The following is a 16,511-nucleotide window of genomic DNA, read 5'->3' on the forward strand; positions in this document are numbered from 1 at the left end:
TTGCATATTTTGTGTTGTCTGAGAAGAAAGAAAATAGAGACATTCACTTAATAATCGTGAAGGCGGAAAATTTACGGCTACTTTTCATTCTAACGAGTCACTCTTTAAAATAACTCTAGTTTTCACTCACACAACGCATAAAAGCACTAAGAGTTGTCTAAATATGGGAGGCTCATCATACGAAAACACGTCGAAATGCAATACTCTAAACATTTTTTTTGATTTTGTCGACACTTGTATAATCATATGGTTATTATACATAAACTCATACAAGAAGTGGTGTCAATTATATCATGATGGTTTGGCTCCCCATAGTGAAATTAAGTAAGTGTAATTAGAGTTGACCGTGTCGATCGACACTCATATAATACCAAAAATTGATGACATTTCTACCACAGTCATGCTTCAATATCGTAAACATGTCTATACGGTTTGATTTTCAAAATTTCATTTCCTCAATGGTGTCTCTCTAGATAAACACACGTTTATATAATATGTACTACACATGTTATGTCACATTATGTGTCACATAGTAAACATGTTATATCTCATTAGTAGGTTGATTGTGATATAGATGTTTAGGATTAAAATCATGAAAATTCGACCGTTTGATATAATTATGATAGTGAAGTATAGCAGTGTAACAAAATTCACAAATTTTCGGAAACGTTTGGGTATCGATCAACTCGGTCAACCATAAATCCAACAATTTTAATTTTACGTCACACATTAGTATTAAAAAAGAACCGTTGTGGCACTACAATAGGAAATTTATTAGGGTTTTTTAGGTTTAGGGTATTTTAGGGGTTAGAGGTTACGAAATATACAACGTAATATTGAAACAATTGTGTGATATACCTTCACACAACATTTCTTAGTTGATTGTTGTGGGATGAAGAACTTAAAGTAGTATCGCCAAATGTAAGAGAAGGGTTTCATCATGACACGAAAATACATTATACAACCAAAACTAAAAAGTCGTTGTGTGATTGTTGAAAATACTATACTCTCACACAACAGGTTTGAGTGTTCCGTTGTTACATCAAAACCACCAAGGCTATCCTTTACAAAAAATTTAGGTTTTCAGAGGATGTAAGAACAATTTTAAAAGAATTAAATTCAGTTTACCCCCTTGTGGTTTGGAGGTGACTTCATGTTAGTCCCTACACTTTTATTTTCATCAGTTTACCCCTTGAACTCTTCAATTTCTGTCTACCGTGCCTAAATTCTCATATTCCGTTTGAATTGACCTTTAATTATCAGCAGTTAAGGTCCGATTTGGACATATAAGGTCCGATTTGCCCAAATTCTAGATACTGGCCTCACAGTTAAGGTTAAAATTATCAGCAGTTAACGTCCGATTTGGACAAAATACAGAACATTTGGTCACGCTTGAGGAAAATTCAAAAGTTTGAGGGGTAAACTGATGAAATTGAAAGTATAGGGATTAACATGAAGTTACTCCCAAACTTCATGGGGGTAAACTAAATTTAATTCATTTTAAAACTAGAAGTCTGTAACCTGACATGAGAGATACATCATACAATAGATGTATACAAAGTATTGTGTGATAGTTTAAATTGTATATATTCACACAACATTTATTTGTTTCACTGTTGTGTAAGAACACCCAGTTATATGTTAAACTAGAGTGGGGTTAGAAGCAAAATGGGCCTCATTTTTATCTTCATTCAGACAACAAAATATTGTCCAAAGTGTTGTACGAGTTTAAGGAAAAAAAAACTGGAATGATCTCAGACTATCCACACAACGGCTGAAAGTTTCTGAACGTTGTATGAAGCATTTTTTAAATTTGTACAACTCTGCTATTGTGCACCGTTGTGTGAAAAGTGTCGTTTGTTGCACTTATTGACGTAGTGAGAGTTTAGTTTCAAGCTATTTGGGGGAGGTGGATGCCATTTCAATAAAGCGGAGGAAGAATAGTGAGTAGATCTGTTTAGGAGGATTGCAGAGATGATAGTTTTTGAAGAGAGAGATGAAAGAGTAGACAACTTTTGATGGAGAGATGGTATGGTGTTACCAAAAATTAGGTTGTCTCTTGTTTTCCAAAGGTTATTGCAACACCCTGACCTTAAATTTAATTAAATAAGTGAACAAACTATTTCTCATATACCATATTGTAAAACATTTTGATCAGCAACCAACTTCAACCATCAATAACCAGTCATTCAATTCAGTTGTTAAACTTAATTACTCAAACCCAACAATACTTATAATCAACGATCACAATCACAACTCAAGATTGATAAATACTTACCATAGGTGTTGTCTATTTTACCTTTACATCTTTAACTTCAACCATAAACGACTATTCTCCAACTTCTAGTCTACTCCAACTCGATTTCACACATGAACTTTCGGAGACTCAACACGGGGAAAAAAACTATGATCCGTGTATGGATATTTCAGGGTTGTCGGCTCCGTCTCACGCAGGCAGTACGTTGTCAAGTCATCGTTGAAATCTATAGCTCTAGACGAATTCGATCGCCGGTTAGCAGAATAAGAAGACTGGTTGAGAGAGAGAAAGGGGTTCTCAAATCTCTCCTCATTTCCTTACTTTACTAGATTGTCTAGCTCTCATAATCTCATAATAAGTTTTTGGCGTGGAGAAAAATCTCTATTTTGAAATTCATTAAGAGGCTTTGGCCTCCGTTTCTCTCTAATTCCTCTCAAGAACCCTTGGGAAGTCTCGCCTCTTCTCCTCTCTTTTTTATTTTTTTTGAACCCCCGAAGTCTTCAGAGTTTTCTTTCCTTCCCCCTCTCTAAACATCTCTTTCTCTTTATATTTCGTTTAAGTTGGTTATGAACCCATCATTGTACAAACTTCAGCTCCTTTCTTTCATTATCTCTATTAATAAAGCCAGAAGGCTTTTTTGACTTTGTCAACGGTTTAATTTTTAAACTACCTATAATACCCTTGATTCATTAAAATTTTAAAATCTGTCTTCTAGTCAACGGTTAAATTTTTAAACTACCTATAATACCCTTGATTGATTAAAATTTTAAAATCTGTTTTCTAATAGATGAAAGACAAATTAGTAATTGTAAATGTTGGAAACAAGAAAAAAAGAAAAACAGAAAAAAAGAAGCTTAAAACGTGTGGGAGGTGGGAGAGAAAAATGGGGACGGAAATAAGACTTTGATCATAACTGTAATAATAAAAAAAAATCACACACACACATAGTACGTGCGGGTCAAGATACTAGTTTATTTATTAATCGAGATCAATAAATTTTCCTCAAACAACCTCGACATAATTAGCTCGATAAATTTTCATTGTTCATAATGATTGAGCGTCCTGTTTTTCACCTATGTTCAAAAAAATGTTTCAACAAACTTCACTTTAACTTACCAAATAATTTTAAGATCACACGTAAGGTAACACGGAGTCAATCAATAACCACCACTATCGATCGATAAATAATTCATCAAGATAACAACAATTAACTCAATAAAATCACCGAGGCTCACACCTATCTAAATATTTATTTCACTTTTAAATTGACAGAGTATTACAGTTAGTTCTAAAAGAAAGAAAAAAACAGAGTATTACAGTTACAGGCAGTGATTAAGGCAATTTCCAGAACAGGGTTGTCTGGGGAGGACAATTTGTGTAAACGAGTAAAGAAAGAGCGACCGTTAGGGAATTGAGAGACATCTATGGAAGAAAGGGTGAATCTCCAAACTTGTAGAGCAAATTGACAATGAAGAAGAAGGTGATCCTGATTCCTGAGTTTCTAAATGAGGTTGGCAGATAGGGCAACAACGGTCGACAATGTGGTTTGTGTAAAGGGAGTCTAGTAGAAAGTCTATTCCGTATGGAGAATTGGCCATTACCTGTAGGTCCCCAGATCATTGAGTCCTGTCGAGGAAAGAAAGAGAGGGGAATGGCAGAGATAAACTCAATGGTGTCAGGAGGAAGAAGATGTTGAATAGAAGTAAGAGACCACTGTTGGTTACAAGTACACTTTGCTACAGTATCAGAAACTAGAAAGATCTAGCTGTGAGTGTAGATGAGAAGGAACTAAATTTATAAGTGGGAAAGGAAAGGCACAGTTAAACAACTAAAAATTAATGCAAGTACCATTACCCACAATCCATCTGATTCCCTCTTTTAATAACTCTCGAGATTGTAAAATACTTTTCCAAGCATAAGACGAATGAGCAGTTCTCTGCACAAGCCTGAAATCTTCCCAGTTCAGATATTTGGCTTTAATTAAGGAAACCCACCAGTTATTAGGTTCAGTAAGGATTTTCCAGCCTAATCTTGCCAGTGCAGAATATAACATCTCATTGCAGCAGACTTTTCTATTACAGTTCATAGATCAGTCCATTTTAATTCTAATAGTAGATGGGGTTTCCACTTTCAAGAGTCGAGTGATGGATCACCTAACACAAAACAGGACATAAGTTTTTCTTCTCTGAGAACTTGATATGAATGCCATCACCAAATCCTAAAATGGGATTTCGAGCAACCGGTGCTGCTTTGATAGTTGTCCACCTGTGAACATTAAGAGAAGTTCAGAAGATGATTAGACTCTATTAAAAGCTTTGGTTTACAGTTTAAACACAGTACACTTCATGTCTTCATGTAAATATAAACTTGAGACACAGAGAGAAGGCTAACAAGAAACATACCTATATTTGGTGACCAAGACATGGAAAAATGCAGACAAGAAAACTCTACTATACTCTGCCCCAGCACATTGTCTCATTCCTCCCCCAAAAGGCATGAAATTCTTGGATACAGATTGAGAGTCGATGTCCTAATTTTCATCATATATTGTATGAAGTGATATTAGCTGACTACCCAAATATCAAGTATGTCACACAAATGACAATGAAAACGAACTACACACAAGTACCTTCCAACGCCAAGGATTGAACTTAATGGGATCCTCGAATGTGTTGGGACTTAACTGAAGCGCAGACGTGACAACCATAATCGTCCAACCTTCTGGGATAGTAAATCCTGCAAACATTTACTCTAAATTTCAGGAAAGACCTTCGTTTGAAGCAAAAGATTTTGGCTCAATATCTGTAAATAAGCACTTACCCTTTACCGAAATGTCTTTCAAGGATCTACGCAACAAGCCAGGTGCAACATTTCCCAAACGAAGAGTTTCATTGATAACCTATATATATTTTCCAAGACCAACAAGTTATAGGACTTGTGCGTTGTGCAATACTATTCTGCAAGGTAGAAGGAACATGAAAAGATTGTAGAACAAACCTGAAGAGTAAAGGTCATTGATTTATATTCATCCCAAGTGAGTGGAGAATTTGGATCTTCTCTGTTTTTGACAATTGCTTCATGCTCAGCCTGAATTAAAACTAATATTGTCATGATAAAATTTTGAATAGAGGATTCAGGATAATTAAAATTGTTGCTCAAACTTTGCCTACATACTGTCAACTCTTGTAAGACTGAAGGATTATCTGAAAGTAAACTGAAGGCTAATGCCAACACAGCTGAAATAGATTCAAAGGTAGCAAATAAGCCCCCAAACACCAGTTGAACACTAAAATCCTCTGATAAAAACTTCTCCTTGTCCATGTCATTTGCTATTTGATCAAGGAAATCTCCATGTTGGGTCTCAGGTGAATCGTGTCGCTCCTTGAGCATATCCCTGAACATGGTTGTTACCTTCTTTTGGTGCTGTATGAAAATAAACACCAAAGATTAGAATTTGAGTGATATCTTCTTAAGCTAAGACAACTTATCTTAATTACAAAACTAATGTCAGTCTTACACTCTTACCTTGGTGCAATTATAGTATGCAGTCCCAGGTATATTCAAAGGAAATGACATAAGACCATCTATGATTTTAGTATATTTCTCACTCAAGTCATCAGTCGATTTTTCAGCATCATAACTAATCATCTGCTTTGCACTAAAATTAAAAACCATCTGCAACAGAGAGAATTGATATATGCATTAACTATAACATGAAGATCATAAGCGCTTAAAAGATGAAAATAAATACTGAAATAGATATTTACAACTGAGCCAGCATGTTTCACTTCAACAGATTCCTGACTTGACCAAGAACATAGATTTTTGGTGACAAATTCTTGTATTTCCGGGAGCAACTTTTCCTTAAGCCTCTCAGCGCCAAAGTGATTCAAGAAAATGCTCCTTACGTACTTGTGTACGATGCCAACTGCATTTGTCTTTGAATCACCTTCGTGCACGAAGATCTTTGAAAATGTATCCAAGTACCATAGTTCAACAGATCTTCCTTCTTGCTGAAAAAGATAGCTATTGAATTCAGGATCAGCTGATACCACAACTGGCCTACCCGCCAAACTAGTCCGAAATATCGGTCCATATCTGAGAGGCAAAAAGAAACACATCTCGATTAAACCAGGCAGAGACAGTTATATGGAAGAGTAATGGTGAACCAGCTTAGGATTTAAGCAGAACTAGTACTTCAAAAAAAAAGATTTAACAGAGCAAAATTATTTTCCTGGAACTAGTAAAGTAATTAATAGGCTTGGGGTTTACCTCTCAAGTCGTTTCTTGATGAAAGGGTGAAGATCTAGGGAGTAGCTTGGAATGATCAAACTGAGGGTCTCACCGATGATAGGAAAACCCATTGAACCTGGAGGAAGAACCCCGAGGCACTTCGGGTTCCTCCATTTCATAGTCCAGTGAGTGATATATATCACCAGAAATGCTGCTAAACACAATCCCACCTCAGTCCACATGGTGACTACCCTCTGTGATACTCTAATGAACAAGAGGATTATGTTCGTTATGAGTTTCAAAGAATGATGAGAATTAAAGTGGGAGAAGCAGTGCGTGATTAAATATATTAAGTAGCTAAAACACCATGCATTTCGGCCGTATGTGTTTCACCAATACATTATCCTTTTCCTTTTTCTATTATCATGGAGAAGTTGATTATGTGTACATGTTCTCCAATCAAAACAAAAGAAGACGGCCACAATTTTTGACTTGACTTTGGTAGTCACATATGGAGGCACGATTTCCAACTTTTCATCACGAAAGATGGTGAAAGTAGGCCTCATCATGGGTCGGGTTAGGACGGCCCTGTCCTAAATTTTAAGGCTTAGGATAGGGTCGGGTAGAGCTTTAACTTGGTCAACAAAATTTAGAGCCGGGTAGGGTCAGATCGAGACTCAAATATGCAAGCCTTTACTCGCCTTTAAAGCCCATTTTGTTAGGGCTAATAGGGTCGGGCAGGGCTGGCCCTTTGAATAGGGCTAAATAGAGCCGAAATGGCCGAATATGACGTTATTTTGTTTAACAAAATAAATTTATGAGTTTTAATTTTTTTTTTCTCATATATAACCTCAAGAGATATATGTGATACAAGACCCTATTTTTAGTCATATTTAACATACATATACATTATATTTAACTTAAGACATCTATAATTATTAATCTAAGTAGTTATATTCATATATTTCATTAACTATCTCTCTAAATCACTAAAAATCAATTGTTATTTAACAAAGACAAATACAAATTAAAGAAATAAAACTTATAAGATTAGTTGTATTGTATAAAAAATAAGAAACATATTAAAAATAAGTAATTATTAGGGCCTAAAGGGTAGGCTTTTAGGGCCAGGCCGGGCTTGGCAAAGGGCTCAATAGGGTAGAGCCGTAGGATAGGGCCGGGTTTCATTTGCTTGACTCTTGCCCTACCCTAATTGAAAAGGGCTAGGGCCGGGTAAGGCTTCGGCCCTATAGGGTAGGGCGAGTTTTAGGGCAGGCTAGAGCCGAAGGCCAAATGATGAGGCCTAGGTGAAAGGATTAAATGCATAAACAAAACAAACTAATGCTATCAAAATCAAATATCAGAATTTACAGTAATATTCATCTGGTCAGTATTGAAAATAAAACAACTTAACTTAAAAATAATATTTTTCACCTTTAGATTTACAACCCTTAGATGTAAATCTAACGGTGACTGACCATGAATCTTTTGGTTAATTACTAACTATGTGAACACTACTGTTAAAAATTTAAGGACAGAGCAGGTTTGTAAGTCAATCAGCTTAGCTTGAGAGTTGAGACAAGTGTTGAGTGTTGAGGGCTAATGCTTGAGCTAGTTTTTTTTTTTTTTCCTTTTTCTTTTTTCCGATTAAGTTTGAGCAATTTGTTTAGTAGGTATACTATACCTTTTTGACCCGGACTCTCTCAATCGTCTGTTTTACTTTTATTTTTTGTTTTTGTATGTTGGTTTCTTGTGAAGGAGACATCGACTATAGTATTCTTTGGTTCTCCACTTATTCAGCATGTTAATATATGCAAAAGATTATAGACAAGTTTTGAACTCAAATACATGGGATTTGGTGGGTGAAAATCTTTTTAAAGTTTATGAAGTTTGAGTGAAATCAAATATGAGAGTGACATATATATGGGTATGAGTCCAACAACAATGAAAACTCAAAATTTGGTCTAAACAGTAATATGAGTCTACTTTAATTGTAGAAATTTTTGCATTCATTCTGTGTTGTAGTACTTGAATCATTTGTAGGCATTCTTTTTTAAAATACGGTTTGGAACCCGATCTATTTGGAAGACTCAGCCCCACCCCTGTTGTTTATAATATTAAATAAATTTTACCTCAACAAGCAGTCTTAACACATGTACCTGATTTTCGACATAGTTCTTGCACTTGTAACACGAGTATATATATTCATAGAGAACATCCTGTAGTAAAATAAATCAGGTGTCTCATCCAAAAGTTACCACAACATGATCTATAGTAGCAAAGCTAGCCAATCTATTGGCACATATTTGTGTAGTTAATTCGAAAATATTACAATTCTTCATATCAATAAATAAATCTTTAATTTAAAATGAGCTCGGATGACAAATGAGATGCAGATTTGTTTCATACATCAAGTTGAATAGTTTATATTAGTCTACTTGATGTATGAATGTTTGTCTTCTTGTACGAAAGTTGTCTCAAGCGCCAGTTTTACCTTTGTAACGAACTAGTTTACTTAATACACGAAAATACATAATAATATATCGAGAAACTTTTCAAAATTGAAAAATCACCGGTGGATGTTTGAATTGTCTTTGTTCCAAATCTGACATCGCCATTTTAACCCTTGCAGAGAAAATTTCTCTTCATGATGCATCAAATTTCATTGCTGAGATCACCTTTTTGACCCTTGCAGAGAAAATCCAAACTTCATGATGCTGCAAGAGTGGCCGGGGCCTAGATCAGTCGCTTGCTCAGAAAGCATAATGCAAATATGATGTTTCATAATTCAAATGAATTTCAGTATAAAATGGATTTGAGTCCAACCAGCTGATATTGCCCAAAGAACAAGTTTTGGACATTTTGGAGTCCATGTATAAGGTGAAATATTCAATTAATAAGAAACGACATGATGTAGCTATACGGAAAGATAGATATACTTAAGAGTTTACTTCAAAGATTTGCAGAAATTGAGGATCACAGTACTGGTTAAATCCTTCCATTTTTCTGCTTGATTTTAATCCTACTTCATATTTCTTTGCTCTAGTTCATACTTATTAGCCTATTGCTTCAGAACTTGGATGGTCATAAACTCAAAGATAATTGACCAAGGATCTGTATGTAGCACCAGGCTGCCACCCATTTGGAATCACATTTTTGGCTACCAAGGCGTGGCCTGAGTGTCGAGAAATCATTCTGATTGACAGTGGAGGCTGTAGTTTCGATCCTGCATCAAGTTTCCACACTGCACCCCATGATCGTTGCATGGCACGCCACCCTTTGTTGCTGCTGTCCTTCAACTCAACATAACCAAGATCACCATCTCCCTCTTCATATTGGACCACAACAGCAAAGTAGTACGGGTTCGAGCCCTGATCCACGTAAAATTCGATGGTTTTTCCTAAATAATTACATGGCACGCTGCACGGAATCACAAATTAAATTTTAATTAGTTAATATTACACAAATTTTATGTTCCTAAAGATTTGTGCGTCAATAATGTGATGTAGTTTCATTTGTTCAAAGTAGTTTTTGTGATATATGTACCGTGCAAATTTGATTTGCAACACTCCTGCATTGCGGAGGTTCTGGGCTTGACCAGGAAGTGCCATGGCACCAAATGCAGAGCCACTAAGGTCGAAGTGAGCAGAATCAGACACACATCCCGGGCAAGAATCTGTGATGACCACCCTCACTGGTTTGCCAGAACAAGATTTGTGTCTGGTGCATTTGACCTGACATTAACAATGATTTGAAGACAACAAAGTTTTCTACGTCACAAATTGTTGGCTATAAAATATGAAGTAAAAAAAAAAACTGGAAGTAAAATGGGATTGTATATATGATGAATATCTTTTGAAACCAATATGAAACATAAAAAATACAAATAAATAAAAAAGGAAAAACAGTAAGTATCCTTATGAATGTTTTACAATTTAATTTATGCATATGTCACAACGTTAAAGACATAGTTTACTGTATAAGTCCATGAAATTTGATGATATATGTTGAAGCATTCTTATACCAGAAAGCAAGCTCCACATTCCTTGCCAGATTGGTAAAGAGAAGGGCCAACTGCAGTAACCATGGAAGAGAATGGAGGTCGTGAAACTATATCTCTATACCCACAAGACCCTCCTGCATGCGTTGATCAGCAAATATGATTAGGTTAACTATCTATATATATGATTTTGTAAGCAGCAAATTAAATTACAAAATCTCCATCTATCTTACACTACTCTTCAACTATATATACACTGTTTTATAGGGAATGCATTACCATCACTTCCGAACCCATCAGGGCCGCCGTACCAGGTAGCTCCGGCATAGTACCAATTGGTGGCAATGCGAGACCGCTGAGACGACGAGTTAAAGTGGTTGTAATTATGGGCGAAGCAGTAGTACTCCTCAAACAAGCAGCAAAACATAGTTACTAAGAACAAAGTGCTTCTCAAACTAGTTGCCATGGCTGCACTCTCAAGTCTTAACTCGTAAACTAGTTTGTGATTGTGTTCTGATTAATGAGACCTACATTACATATAAGATGGAAGTGGTTAAATTAAAAATCCCAATGAGATATATATAAATCGCACCCACCGAATATAACACTCGTGCATATATAGTTCTATAAAGTCAGATTGTTATATACAACCAATTCTGTTAAAAATATAATAAGAGAAGGTGGAAGAGATTTATAAATAAAACGATCGAGTAGTTAGTTGGGTGAATCAAGCATTCTGTTAAGTTAAGAAAGAAGTGAGGGGTTTTTGTAATCTTAGACTTCTTGATGTTTAGATAATAGGAAGTTGATTATACATGCATCGATTCTTTGCAGGCAAGAGAGGGAATAATTTCCTAGAATGTAGACATGCATGCAAGAAGCTCTTTCGCACGTTTTAGATAATTTGCATGACATTATATGACATGCATGAATTAGATGTGTGTGACATGCCCAGCACTACTCAAAGTAGATGAGTTACATTGCTAGTTGACATTTTATGTACCATAATATAAATTGGTTGACTTCGTCCCATCAGTTTAGTTGGTAAGTTATTTAAAAAAAATTGAAATTGGAATAGGTCATTTTCCCTTCCTACAGAAGTCGATCCTGCTTTACTATCTTCTTCTTCAAAAAAAAAAAAAAAAAAAAAAAAAAAAAAACAAATAGTCGGACTTTACTATTTGATTTGTAGAATCTAAGTTGTTCTAGAGGTTCTTGTTTGTAATTTGTTTCTTTGTATATCGAAAAAGAAGACAGGTTTACCCGCCAAACTAGTCTGAAACATAGGCTCATATCTCATATCTGTAATGCAAAGAGAACAGTACACCTCCCTTAGATGCAACATAGTATATCAAAAGGATAAACAAAATAAAACAGATGACCCAATGGAATGTATGTACAACATTGTAACCACTTCACTTTCTGTAACTAAGTATACGTGGACCTGTTTCAGATCTTAGAGAAAGGGTTCCATTCTATATATACTAATGGATCGACAAAAAATGCATACCTTTCAACTCTTGATGGCTGAGAAACCGTGGCCGCCTCTCTAAAAGACAATTGGTTAGAATTGCTTACTTACTTTTCATTGATACAGTATAGAAATATATACAAGAATGAGGTTCATTTAGATCCTGAAGATCAGCAATTACATTAAGCTAGAGATTGCTGTCAATTCCTATCCTACTGATTTTCATCAGTTTACAATTCTATGATTCTGCATATCTCCTTAGATGAAGCTAAACTATTATGAAATACAAATCAATGGATACACAGCAAAAGTCTAGTACAGAATTATTGCTTATCACTCTCTAGAATGATGTTCAAGATTCATGGGATCCCTGAGACCCTGACTCCTTGATTACTTTCTTTGGGGAGTCATTCAATATCGTCCATAATTTGCACCAGATGTCTGGATTACTAATTTACCGTTCTTGATTGGTATATTCATATACCAAGACCAGAAAAGTATTACATGAAGAAATTGGTTCTGGTCAAAATAGTATATATGTACATGAGGTTTGTGATCACAATCTATCAAATCTTGAGATTCAAATGGATACTTAATATTACAGTTTGCAATAACTGGAATTTTAATCCTAGATAGGGTTACTTTCAGAACGGTCACTTTGAATTTCATGTAAAAGGATGCAAATCACAGTTCTGTTGTCCGACTTTAGATTTCCATGTCCCCATAACTTCTTCAATAGTTCAATCTCGTTGGGGTACTAGAATTGAAAATATACACAAAAATGGACAGTTGAGATAATTTGTTTAACATTCTTGTCCTGTCTATTGTCTCCTACTTTTAGTCTAAAATCTTAATGATCAGACAAACTCCAAAATCCAATGGTATGTACTAAGAGACAATAGACACAAACCAAACGAAACCTCAAACAAATCAGACAACATATATGTTCTAATCTAGTTCAATTTCAAACAGTCAAAACAATCTGAACTAGACTACATGAAAACTGGGACAAAAAATTAGAGTAAAAATGGGTTACATTTCTCTCGTCGTCGGAAAGGAAAAGAAAGCAAATCAAGGTTGAATGACTTGAATCTTTATTACTGCATGACTATAAGGCTGTGTTCCAATCATTCCCAAAAAGGGAAAAATAATAACATTGCATTTTGACAGATGTAGGATAACCTACTAGTGATGTAAAAGAACCATTATAAACGAAACCATGTGTGACACTGGGTAAACAATTGCATCAAGTATATAGCTGAGATAAACACAATGGACAAGTTAGCAGTCAATCAGTCCAGATTAGAAATAACAGCGTCAACCACCTCTTGGGTAGTGCTTACTCCTCCAAGATCTTTGGTACGGTACTTGCCTTCTGAAATTACACGTTTCACAGCTGTTTCTAGACGGTCAGCAAATGAGGGAAACTGGAGATGCCTCAACATCATGGCTGATGACAGGAGCAATGCAACTGGATTGGCTGACTTTTGCTCCCATAACTTTTCATTTCCCACGTTTCCTGCTGAAGCACCTTGCTCAAAAACAGCATGATCAGCACCCACATTTCCTGCAATTCATCAAACACCTAATCAGACACAACTAAAAGAGACTGACTAAAGGAAGGAACTAGATTCTAAGCAGTGATCAGCACCTCAGGCAATTGATCACAAATCAAAATTAGAATGGTACTTATATAAGTTACAAGGAATGGAAAAATACACAGAATATAAATTTATTCATAACAATTTGTACCTCCTGGCATGACACCAGTGCCTCCAGCAATACCAGCTGCTGTATTTGCTACTAGATTTCCATAAAGATTAGGAGTAACCTACAAGACACCAAAGAATCTCCGTCAAGAGATGGGACAGATAATAGCAAAGTATCAAACAACCATTCAATTCACAGAACAGCAGAAAAGTATATATCTATTTTGACGAAGTACCATGTTTATATTAGTTGTATTCCTTTAAGTTGGATAACGGGGAGAGGTATTTTGGTATACAAGCTATCCTATTATGGACATGCTCACAACTCAAAAAAGAAAAAGAAAAAAAGAAGTGGCAAATAATCTTGGTAAAATGAAGGATATGCGAACACATAAAACAGAGGAAAGCCAGAGCTTATTAGACTGAGAAGACACACCAAGCATGACACTCTCTTAACACTACACGGCCTAGAAGGGGTTTTCCGTTTCATACCTATACAGTGGGAGTGATACCCAACACAGCCCAGATCCAGTTATATGTTTCAAACCTCCCCTCCCCAAGTCAAAGCACATACACGATCCTAAATAGCTTCACCCTGAAGACCTGAACTAAATGGAGTATACGTTGACAAGAAGAAAAGCTGATGACAACTTCAGAGGAAGAAGCACAAGCTTTCAATACTAGTTAAAACAACAAAACTTGACATGGAATCGCATATTAGAAAACAAGGATGCTCGACACAGTTTTAGTAAAATAAAGCTTGGTTACTCTTACATGAAGAGTCATGCAGAGATGGCCCAATTCTTAGTTGACCTTCACTTTTTTTTCTTTATGTTTTTTACTTCAAAGCAGAGACTACTCATTTACAGCATACTCTGAAATCTCATTCAATTCTTGGACACTGACCTTAGACTCTTGAACATTTCTCTAAGCACACTCCTTAGTTTTCGAAGGTCATCACTAGTTGACAAATGACAACAGCAGAACACTTGAAAGAACTGCTCTGAAGCCTAAAGTGTAGCCAAGTGAAAAGCCTTTACTACAAGTCTACAACTGCCTGTTCAACATAAAGAATCTTCAAACCAAGACGAACACATAATAATTCTCTAAATGTAGATTCATCAGTTGGCGTAAATGTAGGCAAGATTCTCAACAGCTAGAACTCACGTTGCAAGCAAGGATATCACAAATCAAAGAACAGGTTTGATAGTTTAAATAATCGATATGTCTCATGCCAAACCATTTCGACAATCATGAAAACAACGAAAAAATGCAACCGCTAATATTCAAAAACTAATTGAGCTCGCATACCATCACGTCAAACTGCTCAGGCTTTGAAACAAGTTGCATACAGCAATTGTCCACTATAATCTCATTGTACTTGATACTCGGATACTTTGTGGCAACCTCCCGGCAAGACTCCAAGAACAAACCATCCGCAAGCTTCATGATGTTGGCTTTGTGAACGGCAGTCACCTTCTTCCTGTTGTTCAAGTATGCATACTCAAACGCATACTTTGCTATACGTTCCGAGCAGAACTTTGTGATCACCTAGCCAAACCACTCAATCAGAGCCACAATAAACAACACTCCTTCACCACAAAACTCACCATCCACAACAACAATTTAACTCTAGCTTAGTAAAAACTTGACGGTAAAAAAGTGAACGGAGGAGCTGGATTAGTATACCTTGAGGCTCTCCACGACGCCGGGAACGACCTCGTGCTCGAGACCGGCGTACTCGCCCTCGGTGTTCTCTCTGATGACAACAATGTCCACGTTCTCGTGGCGCGTGGGGAGTCCAGGAAGGTTGAAGCAATTGACCAGCGACGCGTACAAATCAAGCTCCTTCCTCAGCTGCATATTAAGCGAGCTCACGCCGCCGCCGACCGGCGTCTTCAGCCCGCCTTTTATGCAGACCTTGTTCTTCCGGATCGAGTCCATCACCTCCGGCGGGATGCGGCTCATGTCGCCGTGGACGTCATACCGCTCGAAGAACACCGGCGCGTGCATCGCCTCCATGACCTGCTCGACGGCGTTGGTGACGAGAGGGCCGATCCCGTCGCCGGGGATGAGAGTCACGCAGCGGGGGGTTCCATCGCCGGGGCGGGGCATGTAGGTGACGGATCGGGTGTTCGGGTCGGGTTTGGGGTGGAAGGATCCGAGAGTGGGGCGGTGGGAGAGCTGCTTGAGGATGGGGAGGGCTCGGCGGGCCATCGGGCTAGGGTTTGGGGTTTTCCGAGTCCGACGGGGAGGTGTCCTTTGGGGGTTTAGAGCGGAAGGGTCGCGTCGACTTTTGAAGAAGAGGAAGAGGAGTTGAAGGTGATTGGTCGGCGGGTTGGGGAGGGAATCGGAAAAGTGGTGAAATTAGAGGACTTATTTGCAAAATTCCAGAGACTAATTTCTTTGTTTTGCGCTTCTGGATGTCTAGCTGTATGTCCAAGTGGCGCGCGCGTAACTTTTTTCCGGTCAAATATTTTACTTCTCGCGTGCTCGAACATCGCGAGGGTAGTAATATTTTACTGCGTTGACTTTCAACATGTAAATTATTCATTGACTCGTTGTGTTGGACATGAGCCATCATTCCATCAATGGTGAGAAATGGTAACAAATAAGTTACTATAGGGTTACTGGTAGTCCACCCTCAATGCAGGTAATTAAATGCAAGACCCATATCCTCACATCGATTCCCAAATTCTCGAAACACTAATTTCACACACCATGACATACTCTGCAACTTTTGGGCCTTCAATGTGATTTTCTCAATCTGCCGAAGAAGGCAGCTGTGAGCACACGGGAGAGAGAGATCGAATAAGAAGAGGAAATTTGAGTCGCACAAAA

General features: G+C 37.1%; 3 protein-coding genes across 3 annotated transcripts; all 3 read right to left on the reverse strand.

Moving 5' to 3' along the window:
• Positions 1-3,947: 3,947 nt before the first annotated feature.
• On the reverse strand, positions 3,948-6,864 carry LOC101297016 (cytochrome P450 87A3-like). The gene is made up of 9 exons (XM_004290002.1): positions 6,530-6,864; positions 6,025-6,355; positions 5,783-5,932; positions 5,432-5,680; positions 5,255-5,344; positions 5,078-5,156; positions 4,887-4,993; positions 4,660-4,787; positions 3,948-4,522 (listed from the first exon to the last, which is right to left on the reverse strand). The coding sequence occupies exons 1-9, from the start codon at positions 6,730-6,732 to the stop codon at positions 4,411-4,413; spliced, it is 1,449 nt and encodes a 482-aa protein (XP_004290050.1). The 5' UTR covers positions 6,733-6,864; the 3' UTR covers positions 3,948-4,410.
• Positions 6,865-9,582: 2,718 nt separating this feature from the next.
• LOC101309218 (putative expansin-B2-like) lies at positions 9,583-10,956 on the reverse strand. The gene is made up of 4 exons (XM_004292253.1): positions 10,770-10,956; positions 10,515-10,627; positions 10,037-10,224; positions 9,583-9,910 (listed from the first exon to the last, which is right to left on the reverse strand). Exons 1-4 carry the CDS (start codon positions 10,954-10,956, stop codon positions 9,583-9,585), a joined length of 816 nt encoding a protein of 271 aa, XP_004292301.1.
• A 2,070-nt stretch (positions 10,957-13,026) lies between these two features.
• On the reverse strand, positions 13,027-15,955 carry LOC101297305 (isocitrate dehydrogenase [NAD] regulatory subunit 1, mitochondrial-like). The gene is made up of 4 exons (XM_004290003.1): positions 15,360-15,955; positions 14,982-15,221; positions 13,714-13,792; positions 13,027-13,528 (listed from the first exon to the last, which is right to left on the reverse strand). The coding sequence occupies exons 1-4, from the start codon at positions 15,885-15,887 to the stop codon at positions 13,254-13,256; spliced, it is 1,122 nt and encodes a 373-aa protein (XP_004290051.1). The 5' UTR covers positions 15,888-15,955; the 3' UTR covers positions 13,027-13,253.
• Positions 15,956-16,511: the final 556 nt, after the last annotated feature.

The sequence above is a fragment of the Fragaria vesca genome, linkage group LG2 (assembly GCF_000184155.1).
Source record: "Fragaria vesca subsp. vesca linkage group LG2, FraVesHawaii_1.0, whole genome shotgun sequence".
Classification (NCBI taxonomy): Eukaryota; Viridiplantae; Streptophyta; class Magnoliopsida; order Rosales; family Rosaceae; genus Fragaria; species Fragaria vesca.

Excerpts from the sequence above, each read along its gene's own strand:
- LOC101297305 (XM_004290003.1), bottom strand. The coding sequence starts at position 15,887 with ATGGCCCGCCGAGCCCTCCCCATCCTCAAGCAGCTCTCCCACCGCCCC. Across the intron at positions 13,793-14,981 it reads CTGAGCAGTTTGACGTGATG|GTTACTCCTAATCTTTATGG; the intron begins GTATGCGAGCTC and ends GGTGTCTTGTAG. Across the intron at positions 13,529-13,713 it reads CACTGGTGTCATGCCAGGAG|GAAATGTGGGTGCTGATCAT; the intron begins GTACAAATTGTT and ends GATGAATTGCAG.
- LOC101297016 (XM_004290002.1), bottom strand. The coding sequence starts at position 6,732 with ATGTGGACTGAGGTGGGATTGTGTTTAGCAGCATTTCTGGTGATATAT. Across the intron at positions 5,933-6,024 it reads TGAAACATGCTGGCTCAGTT|ATGGTTTTTAATTTTAGTGC; the intron begins GTAAATATCTAT and ends TCTCTGTTGCAG. Across the intron at positions 4,994-5,077 it reads GAAAGACATTTCGGTAAAGG|GATTTACTATCCCAGAAGGT; the intron begins GTAAGTGCTTAT and ends AAATGTTTGCAG.
- LOC101309218 (XM_004292253.1), bottom strand. The coding sequence starts at position 10,956 with ATGGCAACTAGTTTGAGAAGCACTTTGTTCTTAGTAACTATGTTTTGC. Across the intron at positions 10,628-10,769 it reads TGATGGGTTCGGAAGTGATG|GAGGGTCTTGTGGGTATAGA; the intron begins GTAATGCATTCC and ends CAACGCATGCAG. Across the intron at positions 10,225-10,514 it reads AATGTGGAGCTTGCTTTCTG|GTCAAATGCACCAGACACAA; the intron begins GTATAAGAATGC and ends TGTTAATGTCAG.